Raw genomic sequence first — 25,552 nt, forward strand, 5'->3', positions numbered from 1 at the left:
GATAAACCTAATGCTTGCTCTGTTCTTATTTCAGAATTATCTTTTCTAGTTTATCTACAGTAATTGGTAGCACTCTTGCCTCTCAGTCAGAAGGTTGTGGGTTCAAGTTCCACTCCAGAGACTTGAGCACAAAAATCTAGACTGACACTCCATTGCAGTACTGAGAGAGCGCTGCACTGTCAGAGATGCCGTCTTTCAGATGAGACGTTGAAACCGAGGCCCCGTCTGCTCTCTCAGGTGGACGTAAAAGATCGAAGAAGAGTAGGGGAGTTATCCCCGGTGTCCTGGTCAATATTTATCCCTCAACCAACATCACTAAAACAGATTATCTGGTCATTATCACATTACTGTTTGTGGGAGCTTGCTGTGCCCAATTTGGCTGGCACGTTTCCAACATTACAACGGTGACTACACTTCAAAAGTACTTCATTGGCTGTAAAGTGCTTTGAGATGTCCTGAGGTCGTGAAAGGCGTTCTATAAATGCAAGTATTTGTTTATAATAAAAACGTATTATAGCCAAATTGTTGGTGTGGGAAATAAGCTTTGAAAGCTTTCAAGGTAATGGGTTCAAATAAAGACTGTTCTTGCAGGCAGTGGCCATATTGTGGAGGGAAATGATTTCCAGTGTTTCTAGAAAGAAAAGCATTATCATTATCCCGATTCCTGTTTTAAGAACAGACATGAACAATACAAAGAAAAGAGCACTGGAAACAAAAAAGGACAAATGTTCCAGTCCCTGTGCTTGGAGCTATTGGATAGCCTGGGCACAGCAACATTTAGTGGGGAGCAGCATATGTCCATATGGGAGCCTGCCTAATTATCCATCTGTTATTTGAACCAACACGCTTGTTGCCTATGATAGTCATTTAACTAATCAAGGAATCAAGATGAGTACCCAAACCAGCACAATTCCAACACAATGAGGAATAGATTTTTACATAGAATTACATAGAATATGCATCCCCGAAACAGGCCATTTGGTCCAACTAGTCTGCGCTGGTATTTATACTCCACACGATTCTCTTCCGATTTCATCTACCTCATCTCAGCCTTTCAGCATATCTTTCTATTCCATTTTCTCTCATGTACTCGTCTAGTTTCCTTTTGAAAGCATCTAAGCTATTTGCCTCAACCACTTCCTGTGGTAGCGAGTTCCACATTCTAACCACTCTCTGAGTAAATAAATTTCTCCTTATTTCCCTATTGGATTTATTAGTAACTATCTTGTTTTTATGGTCCCTAGTTTTGCAGCAATAAAATAATTATAAGTGCAAATACCCATGTGGAGGGTTTATTTTCCTTTCTAGCATTGCCATGTGACTTGTTAAAGAATAATTTGATTCTCTGTGCTGAACAGGAATATCTGCCCCAACGTTCTTGTTTTCTGACTTGAATTTGTACCTGCAATTTAGAAATCTGGGTTTCAGTATAAGGTACATACAGGTGCTTGATAAGCTCAGTACATTAGTAGAGTTGTTCTCCGCCCTACTTAGCTTTTTTTGCTAAAACTTTCATTGCACAGAGTTGTAGGTTCCAATATGAAGATAGAAAGTTTTTTTACTTTCAACGTAGGTTGAATTTAAGTAGCTTGTGTACATTGCCAAGATCTATCTTTTTAATGGGATCAAGATATATGTGACTGAGCATAGATGGCATTAAATGCCAATGTATTTATTTTTCAATAAAGTTTGAAAGAAATTGTTTCTTATACATTTATGTTTTCAATTTTTTGTGTAAGAAAAAGCAAATGTAGAACAATGGTACTGCATAACATTTACTACATCCCTACTATTCTATCATTTAGTAACCATAACGGGACATCAGCTGGGTGCCTAAGGATGACCGATTCCTGGTCTTGATCATCTGGTACTTGCAAATCGTACTTTTGTTCTCTGTTCTGAGCACATTGGACTGCTTTTCTGTGCACACTAATCGCAGTACTGCTAGTGAGCCAAAAAATAATGTTTCTCATTGAATCCTCTTCTGAAACGAAGACATTTGTACCAACTGCATGACACAGGTGGTTCAGTAGACATTAGCCTGAATACAGGAAACTTTAGTTTAACCGGAGGTTAAATGTCCGGAAAGCTCTATCTACCGGCAAAATTCAGGAGCCGTTTCCTATAAGTTTTTTTACTTCTCGTTGCTTTTTTTTCCAGTCTAGCTGAAGCTGTTGCTTAGCTACAGAGACGCTTTTAAGCTGCGGCCGACTGTTTTGAAGCTGTTGCTAAGCAACAGGGTTTGTTGAGTCACACGGAGCTTAAAAGCTCCGTATGTTTTAACATTAGCGCTGGTTTCTACGGCAGTTTTGATGGTACGGCACCAGCTCGGTCACGTCAGTGCCGGATACCAGAAAGTTTCCTGTACTGGTATCTTATTCAGTGTAATCCAGTGCCCTAAACATTCTTTGCCATGTTCTGTAAATTCTGGATGTCTCCCTTTTAAAACCTTCCCAACTAAATATACTTTTAATTCAGCTTAAAATATGTTTTTTTTTAAATTCCAAATCTGAGCACTGCCTTTAGAGGGAAAAAAAAACAGCGTTCCATTTTTGAACCAACAAGCTTGTGTCCTGGGATGGTCATTTAACCAATTGAGGGAACAAAGGAATCAAGATAAGTGCTTATTCCTTTGTACCCAAACAATGGGAGATACATTCCAATGTACTGAAAAATAGATGCATTGTGCAAAAGCAAAATACTGCGGATGCTGGAAATCTGACATAAAAACAGAAAATAGATGCGTTGTGTTCTCAGTAGTGGTAATACTCTAAGGGCTGGATTTTGCCGGCGCTCAGAGGGCGGGTTTGGAGGCGGGTCCGCTGTCAAAATAGTAAAGTGTGACAGCGGGTAGGAAACCGGCTGTCAACCCGCCTCCACGCGAGTCTCCCAGGTGTCGGGTCTGTCCACGGAGAACTGACCCGACACCAAGCGGCAGGGGAGACAATTTATATCATTAAATGGCTTGTTAACAGCCAATTTAATGCTATTTTGAGCCTACCTTGCAAATTTACGTACTCCCCCACGGGTTACCCACTGCTCGGGGAACACGCCAGCTCACCCTGTCGTGAGTTGAGTCTGCTTTGATATATCTGATAACCTGACAGCTGCAGAAGTGGTATAAAGGATGCCATGTTGCAGATGTTCAGTTTCAGAGCTTAGAATCTGTGAGTTACTGCATTTGTAAGACATATAGAGATTTCTTTAGCTTGCATGTGTTTAGAGTCAACTGTATATCCAGTGCCACCTCAATGGAACAACCTCCCTCACCATTGACAGATCGCTTGTCATCTCACCTGCAGCTGCCATCTATTCCAGCAACATCGGTGCCCTTGGAAAAATCACACCTTGGTCCTCTGAATCCTTCCACGATCAGCCCCAACACCAACATCACCAACCTCCGCCATCACCTGTGCTGCACAGGACACAGGGCATCAGCCCCTGACAACATTGCTGCCCGGGAGGCCAGCGATGGCATCACCATGGCCAGATTTACTTCACTTGATGCTGTGAACCCTGGCAGCCACATGATGCGCCAGGTTGACACCATCCCACACCAGCACCGTAAAGCATCCCTATAATGTCCAAGCCATTCCATTCACACTCATCACTATAGTTGGGGGAGTGGGTGGAGTTATGTCTCAACATTCACTGGAACTCAGTAAGACACTTCTCAAGGTGCGCACAGATCTGTCCAATAAAGTGAAGTGTTGAAAATACAGATTTCACTATATGACAACACATTACCAGAAACTTCACATGAACATTGGCTAAACCTCTCAAGTGCCTACACTTTTGTGTTGTTAGTTGGTATGCTTGCAGTAGGATGAGGGTGAGTGTGAGGGGTGGCTAGTGAGATGGGGAAGTGATAATATAATAATGTAGATATAGAGGGATGGGTGGAGGTGCAAAGTAAGTTGGTGTGAGTAAGGATGTGCAGGAGTAGGGTATGGAAGGCAGAGTGATGGGAATGCGATGAGTGACACAGAAGGGTGAGTTTGAGTGTGACTTTGCAGTAATGTTTCTTGATCTGAGATCCTTGAAAGGTTGGCGCCACTGCAGCCAGGCACTCCTGACGACATCCCTGCTTGTGACCGCCTGTGCAATGTGTAACCAGACTGCGTTGATCTTCTGGGTAGGTCTCTTCCATTGTGTGCTGTGACTCCCTCCATAAGCATATGGAGGGAGTCATGTGTGAGCCTGGGTGCAGACGTGCACCTTTGTGCAGTGCTTGTCAGTGTTTGCAGCACCTCAATGCTGCAGAACACTGACAGCACAACTGTCAAAATCAGTGTGTCTGTGGTTCCTTTAAGGCAACCATCTGATAAGGCATCATCAAATGATGTCATCAGACCTGCTTCCTATTAATTGGCCAGGAACCCCGCAGGGCGGGCTTAGCAAGGCCAATCTACGGAAAATCTTTTTGAGAGAGCGGTTGCAGACGGGAGCAGGACCATAAGCTGCAAACCAGCTCTCCTGCCGCCATCCCGCCTCCGCAGGGAAAACCCAGCCCCAAGTGTTAGAGAGTAAGGTCAATAGAAAAATTGTAAGCACAAATTCTGATGTGGAGTGTTTCTTTACTTTTCCAGCAATTACTTATTTTTTAATTAAAGAATTTGTTTCTCTGTAATGAACACTGTAAATTTGATTGCATTTTAGTGGTCTTCAAAATTAATATTGGCATGTGTGGAAGTGTTTTCTTCAAGTGTCAGTTTAATTCAGTTGGTAACACTCTTGCCTCGGCGTCAGAAGGTAATGGGTTCAAGCTGCACTCCATGGTTTGAGCATGTTACCTAGGCTGATAATCTAATGCAGTATTAAGGGGTGCTGAAACACTGGAAATGCTATTCTTTGGATAAGACATTAAACCATAGGCCCTCTGCTAGTTCAGGAGCATATTAAAAGCCCCATGGCACTAATTCTCAGTTCTAACCAACATTTCTTCCATCAACTAGCCACCCAAAGACAGATTAGCTGGTCAGTCACCTCATTACCTTTTGTGGGATCTAGCTCTATGCAATATTGCAGCTGCATCTGCCTTCAAAATAGTTAATAGTATGTGAAGCAGTTTGAAATGTTAATAAGGCACTGTATAAATGCATGTTCTTTATTTTGCATTTGTGTGTGTCATTAAATTGGTATAATTCCCATCTCTTATGTTATTATTTCTACAATATCCATATTGATGTCAAACAATGTTAAATAGATGTGTTATCATGATCATGCAGTCCACTGAAGTGTTATAAATACTGTTCAAATAGATGAGTAAAATTCTGCTAGGTTACAACCTTGAACCATCCTGCCTGCCATTTTTTTGTTGTGTTACATATTTGTATTACTCTCTACATTTTAATTAGGGTGGAGGAATAACTTTGGAATATAAAATTACAATGTCTAATGGGAAAAATTTGTGGAGAAGACATTTTTCTGCAAACCAGATAGGTAAGGATGCTCAGTCCCTTTTTAGTATGTTAATGGATATGATCAGACTAAACTAAAGGTAATCTTTACCCTTTCTTTTACAGGCATATTTGAAGTGCACATACTTTCAGTATTGTTATTCATGATTGCACTTGGAGTTTGCATTTGTTTTGCTCGTAAGTAATGTGCTGTTATAGGCTAACGTACCTGGTGTAACTTTATAGTGAGAACATTTTAAAAGAAGCTTTTTAAAAGCTTTCAGCTTTTTTTTAATATAGGTTATTTGAAGAAAAGGCGCTTGCTGCATTCTAGTTATCAGATGTTAATGGTCTCTGTAGGAACAGAAGGTGAGATAGTAACACGCTATATCTCAGTGAATGTTTATTACCTTAAATATATGATTGTGGACAACACAATCAGTATAACTTAAGATTTATTTACTGCTTCTATGTTTGCTATAACCATTTAATCCTTTTCTTATAATAAAAGGGGCCCAACATTTCTGTCTTCACAAATTTTAGTGAAAAATATACAGGAATAGAATGTAATGCGATATTGGTAGAATGTGCTAACAAGACTATTCAACCACGAGATACCGACGCCTCCAAAAAAGGAGTTTAAAGAAAAAGTTAGTGAAAAATGTTGTCATATCTGATTTTTGCTAAAATCCTTGTTACCAGTTATTAATGATGAACATGTGCAGCTTTGCTTAGCTGCCATGTCAAGTCAAAAAGTGAACATTTAACAGACCTGGAGTTAATGGGGTCAATTTTGGTGTCCCAGGTTGCAGCAAGAGGGAGGCGAGAACAATGGCTGCCTGGAGGAGTTGGTGGCGAACCTATTCCATTTTTTGGGTGCCCTGGTTTTCATGGTTTAGGTGAGCTGCCAGCACGAAATATGCTTCTTATAGGTTCTCAAAGGCCTGCAGCAACTTAAAGGGAAGTTTTTTGTGTGGCCAAAAGCAGGGAAGCAAAACTGTAGAGCTGCAGGAAGACATCTGGGAGTAAGAACATTTCCAGCAGGGCTCATAGGTGTTTGGATACAGCTGTGGAGATGCAGCTGGAACAAATCTGTGAGATGAGGTAGGCTACCTTCCTCTTGGCAGGTTGGTGAACAGGTATGGCAAGAAGTAGCATGACAAATGAATACGAGCTGTATTTTCTCCAGGCAATGGCTGCAGTGCAGTAAGCAATTTAATGGAGTTACCATGAGTTCCAAGGTAAGGCTCCTTTGCCTCTGTGCAATCAGCCTTTTCCTTCCCATAGTTGTCCATAAGTCAGCAGGGAAGACTTTACTGCACCTCCTACCTGATTCCACTCAGGCCCTCAAACCCTGCTACGGCTCTCACTTGTTGCTTCTTCCAGTCATCATTCACACTATGGTCAACTGGTGCATATATTGCAAGGGCTGAAAGCCCTTGCCCCTGGCACATGTTTAAATGCTTCCACTTTTCTTGTGGAGAAGCTTGCACACAACAGGAAGGAAGCAACCAGCACAGGAGAAGGTCATGCCGCTCTACAAACACTGAACATTAATGGCGTGGTATCCTTTGCCATTCATGGATGTGTTAAAAGCCGCAGTGATTTTTGGCAGGGCCTGCAATAGTAAATAACTTTTAAGGTCAAAATACGTACAAGCCAGCGCAAGAAAAACCTCTCCAAAAGCTCCATGCAGCTTTACCTGAGAATAGCAGAGAAATGGGCGCCTCAAAACTTCTGGTTTGTGGGGGCGAGCAGAAAGTGATATTAGTCATGTGGTAAGGTTATGAAATTGCATCTGTGTTGGTAATGACATCACCTGATTTGTATATATTCCTGAGACTTCTGCCTGTTTAGGATGTGAGCTGTGGCTCTTGGGAATGATTCTATCTCTCCTCACCCCTGCCGTAGGAAATCAAGCAATTCAGCAACCAGTGCTAACTAGGTTGGAGGAATTGGCACTCCATTCTCTACATGCTACCTCTGAGAGCAAATGAGCCGTAAGGAGACCAAAATTGCTTCCATAGTTTTGGAGTCTAATGGAGGGGAAAATTTTGAAGTATCATCACAGCAGTGAGATAGGTGAATAATACAGAGCACTTATCTGCCCAAGAGTATAGGTGGATATATTGCTGGCGCGCAGGGGGAATGGCCGCCTTGGATTGCAGAGGCACAATTCCAGCAGGTACTCCCCAAGGCAGCAGATGTGCTCCATCAGAATTAGCTACATGGACATAGCAGAGGGCAGTGCATGGAGAGGGTCAGGCTCATCAGATAAGCTGTGATTGAGCTGTGCCACCTGGATTACAATACCTACAGGAACACCCAACCATCTGCCATACTACCACTGGTAGTGATGGTCATCATTACTTTCAGCTTTGTGTTACAGGCACCCATAAAGGGCATCACAGAAGTCCACCACTTTCTTTGGCTTTTGAGCAACTGACACTTTCTTTTCTCTTCACAACAAAAGAATGAAACTGCAGGATATATTAAAAATATATTAAAGGAGAGTTAATGAATGCTTGTGGTGTACATGTTTATCTCATGTGCATCACAGATCCCTGCCTTGGTTGTCAATGTGCTGTACTACTAAGTGCACCCTTGGGTGAGAAAGGGGTTCTGAGGGTGACTACAAAACCAGCTGCAAGGAATACAGGTGTGGTATCTGTACTTGCGACTAGTCATGAAGGAGCTGCATCAGTTCCAAGGGTTTCCTTTGGCTATGGGCTCGTTGCTTTCGGAGGTGGCACTCACTCTCACTTGTGCAGCCCCATGCGATGGCATTACTGCTGACGAGTGGCAATTGGCTGTTTCTTTAGTGTTTCATGCATGGCACTGCTTACTGATCTATGTGAGCATAGAACAGTAGGTATCTCTAAACTTTCAGAATCCCTCTTGCTTGGTTGCCAGTAATAATTCTCTAAGCTAATTGACGTCACCCATGACTACATCTTCGAGCTAGAAGCTCAAAGCCTCGATTTCTTGATATATATTAATGACTTAGACTTGGGTGTACAGGGCATAATTTCAAAATTTGCAGATGACACAAAACTTGGAAATATAATGAACAGTGAGGAGGATAGTGATAGACTTCAAGAGGACATAGACAGGCTGGTGGAATGGGCGGATACGTGGCAGATGAAATTTAACACAGAAAAGTGCGAAGTGATACATTTTGGTAGGAAGAACGAGGAGAGGCAATATAAACTAAAGGGTACAATTCTAAAGGGGGTACATGAACAGAGACCCGGGGGTATATGTGCACAAATCATTGAAGGTGGCAGGGCAGGTTGAGAAAGTGGTTAAAAAAGCATACGGGATCCTGGGCTTCTTAAATAGAGGCACAGAGTACAAAAGCAAGGAAGTTATGATGAACCTTAATAAAACACAGGTCCGGCCTCAACTGGAGCATTGTGTCCAATTCTGAGCACCGCACTTTAGGAAGGATGCGAAGGCCTTAGAGAGGGTGCAGAAAAGATTTACAAGAATGGTTCCAGGGATGAGGGACTTCGGATACATGGATAGACTGGAGAAGCTGGGATTGTTCTCCTTCGAGCAGAGAAGGTTGAGAGGAGATTTGAGGAGAGGTGTTCAAAATTATGATCAAAATCAATTGTAGCCTTTAGTTTATATTGCCTCTCCTCGTTCTTCCTACCAAAATGTATCACTTCGCACTTTGAATCAAAATCTAGACAGAGTAGATAGAGAGAAACTGTTCCTGTTGGCGGAAGGGTCGAGAACCAGAGGACACAGATTTAAGGTGATTGGCAGAAGAACCAAAGGCGACATGAGGAAAAACTTTTTTACGCAGAGAGTGGTTAGGATCTGAAATGCACTGCCTGAGAGGGTGGTGGAGGCAGATTCAATCGTGGCTTTCAAAAGGGAATTGGTCAAGTACCTGAAGGAAAAAAAATTGCTCGGCTACAGGGAAAGGGCAGGAGAGTGGGACGAGCTGAAGTGCTCTTGCAGAGCTGGCACCGGCTCGATGGGCCAAATGGCCGCCTCCTGTGCTGTAACCATTTTATGATTCTTGATTGCAGCAGTGGGAAAACTCATGAAATATGCTGCCACTGTGTCTTTCACCTGTTTAACTGAGGTCTTCTCTGCAAATGCTACCATGTGCTCAATGGCAGACCTCTGTGCAAACTATTTCTCAATGACATCACTCATGGAAGATGGCTGTGAATATTTGGGTATTTTTCCCTATTTAAAGTTTAATTTGAAAAAGATATAATACATAAATTTTGTGTGACTGATCTCTTCACAGCCTGTCCTGCTTTGCTTTGGGAGAATATCGGTGTTATTTAGCCCTTTTTATCAGTCACCTTGAGAATATCAGCAATGTTGGTGTTGATTGATAAGGACAGTAGTGGATAGAAAAGTGCATATTTGAAAGTGCAAGATTTGTACAATTTGTTATTTTTCATATCTTTCCAGTTCTAGGCCATTTCTTCCTATGCATTCACTTTGGCATTTATGCATTGAATGGTGTAGGTTGTGAATCAGTCAAAATAATTGGTAAGCAAGTAGTATTAATGAAACAATGTTAATATTTCAGTTTCAGTATGATGACAACTTTGTCAATGAGCTAGGAATCTATTCAGTAAACGTTATAAAGATATTTCATTACTAGTCATTGGCACAGTTTTACAATTATGAGAAAGTAACTGGCCGTAAAATTGCATTGTGCAATATTAGTGTACAAATGCATAACATATTTGTATAACATCCCTTTGTCCACTAATTTGGAAGACAACCCATTATTTCAAATAGTTTATTTCAAATAGTTTTATTTCAAATGGTTAACACCTCCGTTAAAATAGCAGACAGGGGAACATCATACACACATACTAAGCATTCCTACACTAATAGTGTACAGTGCAGCTTTGCTTTGCTTTGTGCATGTTCTGCCATTTCTGTAAACTATGTGCTAGTTTTTGATGTACCCATTTTGTGCTTTTTGCAATTTATATTTTTAGGAAGATTGTTGCTTGTGATTAGCTACTTACTACTTGTTCCAATGCTGCTTCTGATGAGCCATGGATTTACAATTACAAGGTGGAAATCATTCAAATATAATTTAGTAGAATTGATATGGCTGAATTGCAAATTAAAAATACTAAGAATATAGAACTGTCCCTCTACATGATATGAATACATTACCAGCATGAAGAATATCTCCTGCCATCAGTGGGTAGTCTTATATTACACAGGGACCTTCCATACCACCTCCCACAAGCACAGATAGTAACGTAAATACACATTGGATTAAATAAACCACAAAGATGGTGAAAAGAAAAATGGTCCAAAATGTGTAGTTAAAACAAAAATAGACAGACATCACTGATATTATCCTTTAGATAGGTGACTGTCATGTTCAGGATTTCAAACTGTCTGCCACAGGAGGACTTGGGTATATATGTTAAAAGTAGTACTACAGGAAACTTTCGTTTATCCGGAGGTTAAATGTCCGGAAAGCTCTATCTACTGGCAAAATTCAGGAGCCGTTCTCTAAGCTTTTTTACTTCTCGTTGCTTTTTTTTTCCCAGTCAGGCTCTGCAAGGTCTAAAAGAAGCTGTTGCTTAGCTAGAGACGCTTTTAAGCTGCGGCCGACTGTTTAGAAGCTGTTGCTAAGCAACAGGGTTTGTTGCTAGATACGGAGCTCAAAATCTCCGTATGCTTTAACATTAGCGCTGGTTTGTCCGGCAGTTTTGATGGGACGGCAACAGCTCGGTCCCGGATATCACAAAGTTTCCTGTATTGAGCTAAGTGTTGCTATCAAGGGATTGAATTCACAGGGCAGCAGACTAGCAGGTGTATATTAGGTTTTAGATCAGGTGTCTGGACCAGTGTCCTAGAGACCCTGGGGGGGGGGGGGGGCGGGGGGAATTGTCTAGTGATCATTCACACACATTGCTCCTGCCACAACTCTTGATTTGAACTGAGCAGGGGGTCATTGCTACCTTAGGCTGGTTGATTCAGCTCGGGGAGAAGGGGATGGAGGTAGTCTGATTTCATTGAAAGCTGACACTTTAAGAAATCGGAGATAACTGCAAAAGCAGGAGGTAGTCAGGCAGCAAAGTGCTGCAAGAAGGATTGTAGAGGCAGATGCTTCTCCACTGGTCTGTCAGACAGGGGGCAGAGGAGTTATTCTGTTTAAGTAAGCACTAGGGTTTATTTCTAAAGGGATAGAATTGAAAAGTAGAGAAGTTACGCTAAACTTATATCGAACCTTGGTTAGAGTACACTTGGAGTTCTGTGTACAGTTCTGGTCACCATATTATAAAAAGAATATATAGGCACTGGAGAGGAGACCAGAACTGCAAGATTCCTATGAGGAAAGGATAAACAACTTGGGTCTCTTTTCTCTTGAAAAAGAGAAGGCTGAGGGCTGACCTAATAGAGGTGTTTAAAAGTATGAAAGGTTTTGATAAAGTAGACACAGAGAGAGTAAAACTAGAGGCCATCAATATAAGATAGTCACCAAAAAATCAAATATGGAATTCAGAAGAAACATCTTTACCCAAAGAGTGGTGAGAATGTAGAATTCGCTAGTTGAGCCGAATAGTATAGATGCATTTAACGGGAAGCTAGATAAGCATATGAGGGAGAAGGGAATAGAGGGTTATAGTTAGATGAAGAAGGTTGGGAGGAGGCTCGAGTGGAGCATAAATGCTGGCATGGACTGGTTGGGCCGAATGGCCTGTTTCTGTGCTGTACTATGCAATTCTATGTGGTGTGGAGCTAATCTACAGAACAAACGGGAAACTGTTTAACCTCCGTCGCCTCCAGTCCAGATCCAAGGTCGTTCCATCCTCGGTCCGAATTACAGTATGCAGACGACGCTTGCGTCTGCGCACATGCTGAGGTCGAACTCCAAACCATCGTCAACACTTTCGCTGAAGCGTACAAGAGCATAGGCCTTGCACTAAACATCCGTAAGACAAAGGTCCTCTACCAACCTGCCCCCGCCACACAGTACTGCTCCCCGATTATCAAAATCCATGACGAGGCCTTGGACAATGTGGACCACTTTCCATACCTCGGGAGCCTACTGTCAACAAGGGCAGACGTCGATGACGAAGTCCAACACTGCCTTCAATGTGCCAGTGTCACCTGAGGAAGAGTGTGTTTGAAGACTTAGGACCTCAAACCCAGCACCAAGCTCATGATCTGCAGAGCAGTAGTGATACCCGCCCTCTGTATGCTTCAGAGACATGGACCATGTACAGCAGGCACCTCAAAGCACTGGAGAGGTACCACCAACGCTGCCTCCTCAAGATCCTGCAAATCCATTGGCAGGATAGGTGCACCAACGTCCGTGTTCTCGCTCAGGCCAACGTCCCCAGCATCAAAGTTTTGGCGCTCGATCAGCTCCGATGGACGGGCCACATCATCCACATGCCCGATACGAGACTCCCAAAGCAAGCCCTCTACTCGGAGCTCCGACACGGCAAGAGAGCCCCAGGTGGGCAGAGGAAACGTTTCATGGACACCCTCAAAGCCTCCTTGAAAAAGTGCAACATCTCCACTGACACCTGGGAATCCCTGGCCCAAGACCCCACAAAGTGGAGGAGAAGAATCATGGGAAAGCGCCGAACACCTCGAGTCTCTTCACCGGGAGCAAGCGGAAGCCAAGCGCATATAGTGGAAGGAGCGCACGTCAACCCAAGCACCCCACCCACCTGCCCCTTCGACCACCGTCTGCCCCACCTGTGACAGATTGTAGGTCCCGCATTGGACTCATCAGTCACCTGAGAACTCATTTTTAGTGTGGAAGCAAGTCACCTTCGGTTCCAAAGGACTGCCTAAGAGAGAGAGATGCAAGACCACCCACTGAAGGAGTAGTATAGCATGTCCTTTCACCTTTATATGACAGTTTACCCATGCTGGGGTACTTCTACATATTTTGATTTCATCACCAGTATCGAACACTCTCTAAAGGGTTGTTTATAGTAGTGGTTATATGCAGGGTGATCTCTGGCTTAACTACATGCCTTAACTCTAATCTCAAAAATATATAGTGCATGTTATTACATTACCATTTCCCAAGTGACCTCTGATTTGAAACCATCAGTCCATATTATGAGCAACTTTTCCTGTGGATTGGTATATCCTAGATAATGGGGTAAACTGCTCAGAATTAATTTTCTTGGGACCCTTCCCGCTGTCGCAGACTTTCACCCCAGGCTAGATCTGAACTGAGGTCCCAGTGTTCTAACTCACTGTACCACTCAGTCTGCCACAAGACTTGTGTAAGAGTAGGTACTGCAGATATAAGTCAACAAAATAGCAATAAGAATTTACTACAGTACCAAGAACTACGGTAAGACAAATTTTGTGGACTTTGCTAAAACCAACTGTTATGTAATCTTTTTTCTGAGACTAGGACCAAGATTCATCATTCTAGTGCTGTCACTGTCTGTCTGTTGGTGGTCACCTTTGCACTTATGTACTCGTGGTTCTTCATTGATGAGAAACACGTAAGTAGTTAAAGAATATGAGTTTTGAAATTATTCTTTGCAATCTTAGCAAAAGAATGCTGAATACATTTGGATAAAGTTCCTTTGTCCACTATTTTAGCAGAGTTGTAAATTCAATTCTGTTAAAATAGTGGGCAATGAAATTTCATACGAATATTGCACAGTGTATTAAATGTGAATATTTATACAAAACTTCAACCTTGTTTTGGAATTAGTCTAAAATTACAGTATCCAATTAATTTTAAATCCGTATCTACATTATAAATGGTTCAAATAACCAACCAATTATTTATTTTATTAACTCTGTAATTTAGAACTTAGACTTTATACAAACAGACTATTGCAGTGAAGTATTTTTCCTCCCCTTCCCCAAGGCATTGACTCACCTTGTGTTATGGTTCCACTGGCATCAACCATCCTTCATTACCACACTGAATTGGCCATTCTTAAGATATGAGGCTCAGTGTTGTGTGTTGGCAGGCTATTTTGCTATGGAGAGCATCACAGCCAAGTTCCAACCTGTGCTCATCTGATATCCAGACACGCATTTTCCACCAAGGGCCATGGGAGCAGCGTCCTTACTTAATTTTCATGTCCCAGTGGCACTGATGCTAACTCCAGCACCAAAACTGTTGAGTTAGCTAACCCATAGGATATACGGCACAAAAACAGGCCATTTGGCCCAACCAGTCCATGCCGGCGTTTATGCTCCACTCGAGCCTCCTCCTGTCTTTCCTCATCTAAATCTATCAGCGTAACCCTCTATTCCCTTCTCCCTCATATGCTTGTCTAGCCTCCCCTTAAATGAATCTTTACTTTTCGCTTCAACCACTCCCTGTGGTAGCGAGTTCCACATTCTCACCACTCTCTGGGTAAAGAAGTTTCTTCTGAATTCCCTATTGGATTTCTTGGTGACTATCTTATATTGATGGCCTCTAGTTATGCTCTTCCCCACAAGTGGAAACATTCTCTCTTTATCCACGCGATCAAAACCTTTCATAATTTTAAAGACCTCTATTAGGTCACCCCTCAGCCTTTTTTCAAGAGAAAAGAGACCCAGCCTGTTCATCCTTTCCTGATATGTATACCCTCGCATTTCTGGTATCATCCTTGTAAATCTTCTCTGCACCCTCTCCAGTGCCTCTATATACTTTCTATAATATGACGACCAGAACTGTACGCAGTACTCTTAAGTGTGGTCTAACCAAGGTTCGATACAGATTTAGCATAACTTCCCTACTTTTCAATTCTATACCTCTAGAAATAAACCCTAGTGCTTGGCTTGCTTTTTTTATGGCCTTGCTAACCTGTGTCGCAACTTTTAGTGATTTGTGTATTTGTACTTTGAGATCCCTTTGTTCCTCTACCCCACCTAGACTCACGCCCTACAAGTAATAAGTGACCTCCTTATTCTTCCTACCAAAATGTAATACCTCACATTTATCTGTGTTGAACTTCATTTGCCAATTATATGCCCATTCTGCAAGTTTATTAATGCCCTCCTGTAATTTGTTGCAGTCCTCCTCAGTATTGACTACCCCCCCCCCCAAAATTTGGTGTCATCCGCAAATTTAGAAATTGTGTTTTTGATTCCAAAGTCTAAATCGTTAATATAAATTGTGAACAACAGTGGTCCCAGCACTGATCCTTGTGGAACACCCAGTATCCACCTTCTGCCACTGTGAATAGCTACCTTTTACCCCTACTCTCTGCTTTCTGTCTTGAAGCCAGCTAGCTATCCATTCTGCTACTTGTCTCGACTCCACATTCTCTGACCTTGTTCATCAGTCTATTATGAGGTACCTTATTGTGAAGGCCTTTTGAAAATCTAGATAAATTACATCTACTGCATTACCCTTGTCTACTCTCTCTGTTACCTCTTCAAAAAATTCAATGAGTTTGGTCAAGCAAGACTTTCCCTTTTGAAATCCATGCTGATTATTCATTACTGTGTTTTTGGTTTCTCGATGTTCTTCTATTTTCTCCTTTAGTAGGGATTCCATTATTTTTCCTACTAACACAACACAAACTAAAGATGGAACCTGGAATCTTCCGACCCAAACAGCTTAGCATTAAAATACACAGTGCATTTACCCACTAACCCATCAGGGAAGCTCCATGCTGCTGGTTTTAAGGAACTATAGAATGCTTTAGAAAACAAGTTAGTAATGCTTGCCTTACGTAAAAGAAGTTTGCAGTGTTGGGGATGAGAAGACGATCAAGCACTATCTCCTTTGGTCAGATGTACATCAGAAAATAGAATTGCATGTAGTTTGAGAATAGATTTGATTTATTGCAGCAAAAAGAAGAAAATAAAACAATGTACAGTATAATCTCAGCAATAACAATTTAATACCAAAAAAACACATTTCTGTTTGAACATTTTTATTTGCAGCTTATAGACCCAGGAGAGGTACAGACTGTGTTGGAGTCCTCTATTGGCTATGCTGTAACTGCCTTGCAGTTTCTGACGGCATTTTGGTTTTCACAGTCAACATATAAAATTATGCAACACCACCCTGAGAAACGGCCATTTTATCTTCTCTTCTTTCCAGCGTTCACCTTATGGTGAGTCAGCCCATTAGCTAATTGGTTTCACTGCAAACAGTTAAAGGAGAATAGGCTGCTATTTTGTTGACAGAGACAGCCTAGAAGAGCCCAGCATCACTGTCGTCTAGTGCATCCCAATGATAACCTATATGTGGTGCTGTGATGTTTTCCTGACACACATTATATTGTGCTACGTGTTTTATAAATGGAGACAACCGTTCCCCACAACTTTAGGGGAGTGGAGCTGTATCTGGTTTTCTGCATGTAATTGTATGGTATGTGTGATGGTGACTAATACTTGGAAAAGCAACCTCAAAATATTGCTGAATCATTTTGAAGAGATTATAGAGGTAATCCAGCATTCGCACAATAAATGGTTCTTTATTTGTAGACTTCCTCTGGAGCTTAAGAACATAATAAATAGGAGCAGGAGTAGGCGATACAGCCCCTCGAGCCTGATCCGCCATTCCGTAAGATCGTGGCTGATCTTCTACTTTAACTCCATTTTGCGCCTTATCCCCATATCCCTTGATTTCCTTGCTCAATAACAGCTTGCAACATAAGACAATACTGATCTGAGTCGTTAGTCTTTTTTTCCTTTGGATATAGATATATTGGCCTGGAGATTCCTCCGTGTTTGCGTCTAGATATGGCCATATTCTGGGCGCAAGCCAATTACGTGGCTTAAAAGATCGCGGAATTGTTGCCGAGTTACGTGCGCAACTACAATACGGCCAAGTCTCCTTGATCTTTTTACGACTGTCCATCAAACCCTCTGCCCTAATAAATCTGCGCTCACAAAACTGACCACACCCTCAAAACTGAGGTTGGCCAGAGGGTCTCTTCACATTGTGACCAGATTTTCAGGTGCAGCAGGCAAGAAAGTCATTCTTCTGGAGTTTTAATGCAATTTTTTGAGCCTTTTTAAAAAAAAGAATTATCCTCCGAGACCTGCTTTGTATTTTCTGTTCCTTTTAATGCATTTTTATGGCATAAGTATAAGTCACATTAAAAATTGAAAAGCTTCCTGATTGTAGGTTCCTAAACATGCTGTGCCTAAATGATGGTTAGATGAGCTGAAACTCATATTTTCATACAAGAAATATACGGTGTGGGTTTGGCACTTTCCTTGGGCTCTGATTGTTAATGCTGATTTTTGCCCATTTTAAGTTTGGGAGTATATTGTCATTGGGAAACGAGCACTATTTTGGGTCTAACCTCTGGGTTATGCCAACAGTGCAAACTCCAGGCCTTTGAATGAGTCTGCTGTAGGCCTACCTAACACTAAGTCACGTAAAGCAATCCACCTTAGAACTTCTAAATGTAGATACGCTACAAGACACAAAATAGTGATGAATCCAAGTTTAGAGCAAACTTAGTGCATATCTGGTGCACAACTGGCTCAGCGGGACTATATCAAGCCATACTAGCTAGGCCTTGGCTCACCTCTGCCAAGCACACACATTGCCGCCCCCCCCCCCCCCCGCCCCTCCACTCCTGGATGATCCTGGAGGGCAAAGGTAACTTCAGGTACCTTTTCTCCACTACCAACTATCCTTAAAATCCTCTCTCCTGCCCCCACTATGCTCATCTCTAACAAGTGCGAGAAGATCATTACCTAGATAAAGACCATTTAACTGCTTTCACCTGACCTTCAATACTATCCCTGCACCCCTATCTCTCTCTTTCTCTCCCATATTCCCCCATGGCCTCTCCAAGCTCATCTTGTCCATGAGACCTACCACCTACTTTCTCAATACATTCCCTCAACCAACACCACCAAAAACAGAGGATACGGCCATTAATCTCATTGCTGTTTGTGGGACCTTGCTGTGCTCAAATTGGCTGTAGTGTTTGCCTACATTATGAGAATATATTTCAAAAGTATTTTATTGGCTGTGAAAGTACTTTGGGATGTCCTGAGGTCATGAAAGGCGATTATATGAATGTAAGTTCTTATGTTCTTTTCTTTCACTTTTCCCTCCCATTTAAAACCACAATCACCCACTCCTCAAAAAATCCACCTGGACTCCTTTCCTTTAAAATTACACTCATCTCCAACCTCGCTTTCCTTTGTCCTCAAATGTGTCCTTGCCTCCCAGATCTGTGTCCATCTCTCCCACAATTCCGTTTGAATCCCTTCAAACAGGTTTCCACCCTTCCCACAGCATCAAGAGTCCACAAATGACTTTTTTATGACTTGTGACATTTGTTGATCACTCATCCTCTTCCAACACTTTCCATCCATTGTCCAGTACAGTAACACTGTCCTTACTTGGTTCCACTCTTATGTATCCAATTGTAGCTCACAAATACCAATGAGATTAATGGCCATATCATCTGTTTTTGGTGATGTTGGTTAGGGAATGTATTGAGGAAGCAGGAGGTAGGTCTCATCTCTAACAATGCCTTCTCTTTCCCACCCCAACACCTCTGGAATTCCTCCAAGGATCCCTCCATGACTCCTCTTCTTTCTCATGCTGCCCTTTGGCCGCAACCTCCACAGGCATGGAGTCAGCTTTCACATGTATGCTAATGATACCCAGTTCTGTCTCTCCACCACTTCTGTGCTGTAACACTGTTCATCCAGCATCCACTCTTGGATGAGTCACAGTTTCCTCCAGTTAAACATTGGGAAGATCAAAGTCATCATTTTCAGACTGTGGCACAAACTCTGTATCTTTGTCACTAACTCCAACCACTGTATTAGGATCAGTTAGACTATTTACAACCTTTGCATCCTATTCGACCCCGATCTAAGCTTCCGACCGCATATCTTTTCCATCACAAAGACTGCCTCATTCCATATCTGCCCTCACTCAGCCCATCTGCCGCTGAAGCCCTCATCCATGTTTTTGTCATCTCCAGATATGATTACTCTAGTGCTCTCCTGGTCATCCTCCATTCTCTGTAAACTTCAGCGCGCCCATAACTCAGCCTGTATCCTATGCAGCAGAAAGTCCCACTTTCCCTTCATCCCAGTCCTCGCTGACCTACATGGGCTCCCAGTCCCCCAATACCTCAAGTTTTAAATTCAAATCCTTAAATTTAGATTCCTCTATGGCCTCGCTCCCCCCCAACCAAAAAAAAATCTGTTTCCTCTTGCGCACTTGCCTCACTATTGGCAGTTGTGATTTTAACCACCTAGGCCCAATGCTCTGGAATTCCCTCCCTAAATCATCTCCTTTCAGACCTTTACATTGTGAATTATAATCATTGATTAGACCTCTGTGTATACGTTATCTGATTTTCTCTCCTCCCCCACAGGTTTTTTGCAGTGCCTATCAGCAGCCTTTTCGGACAATTTATAATTGTAAACTGGAAACGTGAACGTATCATGAACACGATCGCGCTGTTTTTGAAGTTCTATGTCTATGCGGTTATGTTGGTAGGTGAAGGAGGTTTAGGCATTTGTGATGCTATGTGTAACTGAATTGAGCTGTACTAATGTGCAGTCTCTTCCGCTTTGTTAATTGGGTGCTTCGATAGAAAGTCGCAGGCTTCCAATGTCACCTTTTATAAAAAAAAAAAAAAAAAAAAAAAAAAAATTAAAAACTGGTGCATTGAGAACAGCCAAAAAACAGCCATTTTTTTTAGAACACCAACCAGTAAAAATTTTCTTAAAGATATAGGGGGAGAAATTGGATATCGCCCATTTTGGGGCGCTAATATCGGCTGGGCGCAAAGTTTAGCGCCTGGCGCTAATTATCTCCTCCAACTGCAAAATTTGCCTCTATCGCCCCCCTGGAGGTGATTTGAGCGCTAAATCAGGCGCTACACACCTCTCTTAAGGCGCAAATCGCAAATGTCAGGAAGCGAGGCGCTACCTCGAAACGCTACCGAAGCTCAGGCGATGTCAGTTACCATGGAAGCCAGACTGGCGCCGTCCAGTTCTTAAAGGGGAGGGGCCATCTTGCTGACCAGCCACACCCTGCTCATTGCAGCCTTGAATCTCGGCCTGGAGAGACCTCAAAAGTAATTGTGTGGAAGCACTAATGGATAGGCCCAGGGAAAGAGCTCGGCACTTAGGAACTTCAAAAGTGGTGCTGAGGGCCAAAACTCCTTAGGACAGTGTTAAAACCAAAAATGTTGCCGACAAGAAAAGGCAGGAAGCGCCCGCCTTTAAATAGCGCTCCCCCAGCCCCTTCCCGACTTGAAAACGTTCCCCTCTACCTGTCGTGCCTAGCGGCAGGCGCTAAGGCAGGGGGTGCAACGCGACGCAATATCCAGACCGGGGCGTTGCATGCTCGACTGCGGGTGCAAGAGATCATGGCGGTAGTGTATAACGGCGCCACAAAATGTCTGGTCAATTTCGCGAGTGACACAAACATCGCCGCGCTCGGGCGCTAGTTGCTTTGCGCCCCGTTGGAGGCGCTAACCAATCGAACTTTTCCCCCATAAACTCTTAACCTACTTGTGCTGTGGTTTCCATTCCATTGCTTTCTCTGTGAGGCAGCAAGAGGAAAGAACAATGCTGAACTCCAACCCTGGTAACATCCCACAGCTGAGCAGGCTGTAAACAGAGGCCAGAGCTATACGGAGCCCCAAGTCAGTCGAGCACCACTGACGAAGGGAAAGGGTGCCACACGTGGCTGTATTCGGAGTACTGCTATTGGAATATAATATGCAACAGCCTGAAATGCACACAACTGTTATGCTAAATAAATGCAGATCAAAGGGAAGCGGCATTTTATATGCGTTATCCACAAAAATGAAATTACTCAGACAATTGTCAACTCAAATGTGGGATTAATTAATATTTGAACTTGTTCTATCTTAAGTTTAACATAAACTCTTGTTTTCAGTTTCTAACCAGGCCATTCCATACAAACATAAGATTCCCCTATCACATTGACACCTCAAGGATTGCACTTATGAGATATGCATCAGAATCTGAGGAAAACTATGAAAAATTAGGCCACCACATGTACAGAAACATCAGTGTCACAAGCTTCATCAACGATGATTCCGTGGCTCCCACTGCTAGTGGCTCCAATATGTGCAGCCCGCAAGAGGTAAGATAGCTTGTGAGAGAATCTGGTGTTATAATCTGTGTTAAAATCCTGCTCTGTCTGGGAGAACAACGTCTTTTTTTTGGCTGTGATTCATAGATGCAATGTGGTAGGGTAGTATTGAGCCAGTTCTCCAAAACACAAAATTGATTATAATTCACCACAAATTCCTAATCTCATGTAGCAATTGTACAAGGATTAATTGATTGAAGAAAGTGGGATGTTTTTCTTTCATGCATTTTAAGTTACTGACAAGCATAGAAGTTGCATATTACTGAACTAGGTAACCATACATATTCTCCTGACTTTAAATTACGTCTTTGCTACCAAAGCCTTACACTCTTTCATCACATATCAGTTGATGGGGCCAATCAGGTCAGTATCTGAGGCAGAAAGGGAGAACACCTTGGTAAAATTCAATGTCACTATACCAATAATTACACCAAAGGCCTATCCTGAAAGTTGTCAATTGAACTATATCAGGGCAGCTCCTCCATTCTGCTCTTCTAAAGTCCATCAGTGAAATGATAACTGGAGGGGAGGAACAGGAAATCCTTAAGTATGACAGACGTTAGTAGCCCCACGATGATGGTTCTAAATTGATTCCTAGCCCCCAATATTGGCTGCAAAAGTTCTCCTTCATCTTCATAAATCTTTTGAGTGAAATTAATTGGTAGGTTTGTCCAATTTTGAAACATACCTTCTTATCCATTACAAAAGTGTGTTGCTGGGTATTGTGGAAGAGCACATTGCTCTGCAGTTAGCCTGTTCTAGAAACATAGAAGATAGGAGCAGGAGTAGGCCATTCAATGCGGTCATGGCTGATTATCCAAATTCAGTACCCTGTCCCTGCTTTCTCCCCATATCCCTTGATCCCTTTAGCCTTAAGAAATATATCCAACCCCTTCTTGAATATATTTAATGAATTGGCTTCTACTGCCTTCTGTGGTAGAGAATTCCACAGGTTCACCACTCTCTGGGTGAAGAAATTCCTCCTCATCTCTGTCCTAAATGGCTTACCCCTTATCCTTAGACTGTGACCCCTGGTTCTGGACTCCCCGACCATCGGGAACATCCTTCCTGCATCTAGTCTGTCTAGTCCTGTTAGAATTTTATAAGTTTCAATGAGATCCCCTCTCATTCTTCTAAACTCCAGCGAGTACAAGCCCAATCGACCCAATCTCTCCTCATACGTCATTCCTGCCATCCCAGGTATCAGCCTGGTGAATCTTCGCTGCACTCCTTCCATGGCAAGAACATCCTTCCTCAGATAAGGCGACCAAAACTGCACACAATACTCAAGGTGTGGTCTCACCAAGGCCCTGTACAACTGCAGCAAGACATCCTTGTTCCTGTACTCAAACCCTCTCATTACAAAGGCCAACATACCATTTGCCTTCTTAACCGCCTGCTGCACCTGCATGCTTACCTTCAGCAACTGGTGACACAAAGTGTGACTTCACTTGTAACGCGCATCAAAAAAAGCAACTAGTTCATGCTTTGCCTATTTTAAGGGCACAAAGTTCTGTCAATGCTTCTACAGAAACATCCATGTGCAGCGTTGAATAAACTGAGTGTTAGGATTCCTAAACTTCCTTTCAATAGCACAGTCACTCTGTGGCCCAGCTAAGAGTTTTAAACTTTCTGCTGCTGAAGGAAAGTTTTCAAAGCGAGAATGATGGAATCTGAATCTAAACTTCCCCATGTTCCAGACGTGGGCAGTTAACACCTACAGATTTTGTTGAACCTAGTCTGAAAGAAAGAAAAAAGAAAACAGGAAAAAGAGTAAAGTATATATGTACATAGATGCAATAGACAAAATTCTATTTGATTTGTATTTTCAATATGGGTAGGAAGATACTTATACACAAATGCACCTTTTTAAATTTGATTAACCTAAATGAAGGGCCAAGATCCAAAGTCCAGGACGCCACCAAGGTTGAAAAGAGTAGAAGAAAAAGTAGTGATTAGGTGCTGCCAAGTTTGGACTTAAAAAATCTACAGATTGTAGAAGGAAGGAAAGACTGAGGAATGTAAGGAATTCCACAGATTTTATATCCTTGGAAAGGATGAGTTTGAGTAGTAAATAGCATGGCAAGTCTTGATTTCAGCACGATGATGCTCAAGGAGGAAGATTTGGAGCAAGACAGTAAAGTTCAGAGGAGCAATGTTAATATTGTAGCATTGATAAAGATAAGACCATTGTAATCTTATTCTGACAAATTCCCTTAAAATGGAGATTTTTTTTTTTAACAACGAAAACGTTTGTTGCTTTTAGTTTTTTGCCAGTACTTTCTTAAACAGCAGTTAATTACTTCAATATAGTGTCTGACATGCAGTTGTATAATTATTTGTTTCACTTTATAGGATATAGATTTGACTAGAGATCTCTTAGAAAGAACTAAAAGCCAGATTGATTCCAGATTTGGATTCATTAAGAAGCAAGAGGTATAACACGGTAAATGCTGCAACTAAAACCTCCTTCAATTTAAAACTACAATGACTATGCTGTAGAAATGTTTCTACCCACAAAGTTCTTCAAATATTTTTAACTACTACCTGATCTCCCTCAGCGTTGCTCAATCTGGGATCTGGAGCTCGGTGGTTGTGATGTTTAGTTGCTAAAATGGAGCTGTTTGTTTATCTGACCTGGTGGTTAACTGCTGAGGAAAGTCTTTGTAGATTGGCAGTTGCTTGTGTATTCCTAGTTCTTGTCCTTAGTTGGAGGTCAAGTTATCAAGGTCAGAAAAACCAGCAGGAAATAATTGGCTTTCTTATAATGCTTTTGGCACTTTGAAGAATTGCAAGACTTTTTATATAGATGTAGATTTATAAGAACATAAGAAATAGGAACAAGAGTAGGCCATTTGGCCCTTCGAGCCTGCTCCGCCATTCAATAAGATCATGGCTGATCTTCTACCTCATCTCCACTTTCCTGCCCTTGATTCCCTTAATATTCAAAAATCTATCGATCTCTGTCTTGAATATACTCAACGACTGAGCCTCCACAGCCCTCTGGAGGTAGAGAATTCCAAAGATTCACCACCCTCTGAGTGAAGAATGTTGACAAAATGCTTTCACTTGTGCTTCCTTTCAATTACTGTAGCATAACATTGTGGATTATGCTAACAGATTCTTATAAACATACAAATTTATTCTATTTATGGCCATAAGCCCTAGCTGCTTTCATTCATACAAAATATTTTTAATATGAAAATGACCTTTAATTCAGAAGTCATTTTATAGGTGTAGTACACCCTGGAGAAAAGCCACCAATTTACTCACACGTGGCACCATGACTCCTTCTGCATGTGTCAGCTCCTGTATGTACGCATTGTAAGCTAGGTAACCTATAGTCCAACCATGGAAAAGAACCAGTATTTTAGCTCAGAACAAGCTGTAGATATTGGAAGTGGTATTAATTTTTCAATAACTTTGTGTGTGCAGCAGCAATATACATGGTATATAATTTTCGTGCATTTAAGGGGTCATTTTAAAAATCCACTCTGCTGGTGAGAAACCTTGCTCATATACATGGCATATAGCTTCCCTGTGATTTGTGTGTGGTATTATTACGTGCGTGGAGTATTTAGAGAAGCTGGTATTGTTCTCCTTGGAGCAGAGATGGTTAAGAGGAGATTTAATAGAGGTGTTCAAAATTATGAAGGGTTTTGATAGAGTAAGTAGGGAGAAACTGTTTCCACTGACATGAAGATTAGTAACAATTGAGTTAAAACAATGACTTGAACTAGAGCCAAAGAGGGAAAAAGCTCACTGTGCAAAGTGTGAATATGCACTGTCTGGTAAAGGCTTTAAATTGATTCAGTTTTATTTTCATTTTTATCGAGACAAACCTACAGATTTAATGAAGAACTCCCAAGTTCGTCATCTCCAGGAAAGCCAGTTTTAAATGGATGCAACTCTGGTTGATGCTAAAAGTGAACATGTAAAGACCAGTATTACAACATTACTGTTAGCATACATTCTAACTGTGCGGCTATAATCAACACACCTTATTATGTATGCTGTAGGTTATCTATTTAAAGTCTCATACTTCAAAGATGTTCTTATATACAGGAAATAAATATTGCAGTTATCGTGGTGA

The 25,552-nt window shown here is 41.9% G+C and overlaps 1 protein-coding gene across 1 annotated transcript in view; it reads left to right on the top strand.

The window, feature by feature from the left end:
- Positions 1-25,548, top strand: part of LOC147115533 (transmembrane protein 145-like) — a 58,254-nt gene extending 32,706 nt beyond the window's left edge. Inside the window, exons 6-15 of the mRNA XM_085989840.1 lie at positions 5,358-5,442; positions 5,526-5,597; positions 5,700-5,768; positions 9,840-9,920; positions 10,382-10,460; positions 13,792-13,885; positions 16,281-16,453; positions 19,703-19,823; positions 21,241-21,450; positions 23,815-25,548. Coding sequence (XP_085845966.1) covers positions 5,358-5,442; positions 5,526-5,597; positions 5,700-5,768; positions 9,840-9,920; positions 10,382-10,460; positions 13,792-13,885; positions 16,281-16,453; positions 19,703-19,823; positions 21,241-21,450; positions 23,815-23,901 — 1,071 coding nt within the window. The 3' untranslated portion in view covers positions 23,902-25,548. The remainder of the gene's footprint in view (positions 1-5,357; positions 5,443-5,525; positions 5,598-5,699; positions 5,769-9,839; positions 9,921-10,381; positions 10,461-13,791; positions 13,886-16,280; positions 16,454-19,702; positions 19,824-21,240; positions 21,451-23,814) is intronic.
- Positions 25,549-25,552: the final 4 nt, after the last annotated feature.

Source organism: Somniosus microcephalus, chromosome 6 (assembly GCF_052327205.1).
Source record: "Somniosus microcephalus isolate GS21.2 chromosome 6, FLI_Smic_1.0, whole genome shotgun sequence".
Taxonomy (NCBI): domain Eukaryota; kingdom Metazoa; phylum Chordata; class Chondrichthyes; order Squaliformes; family Somniosidae; genus Somniosus; species Somniosus microcephalus.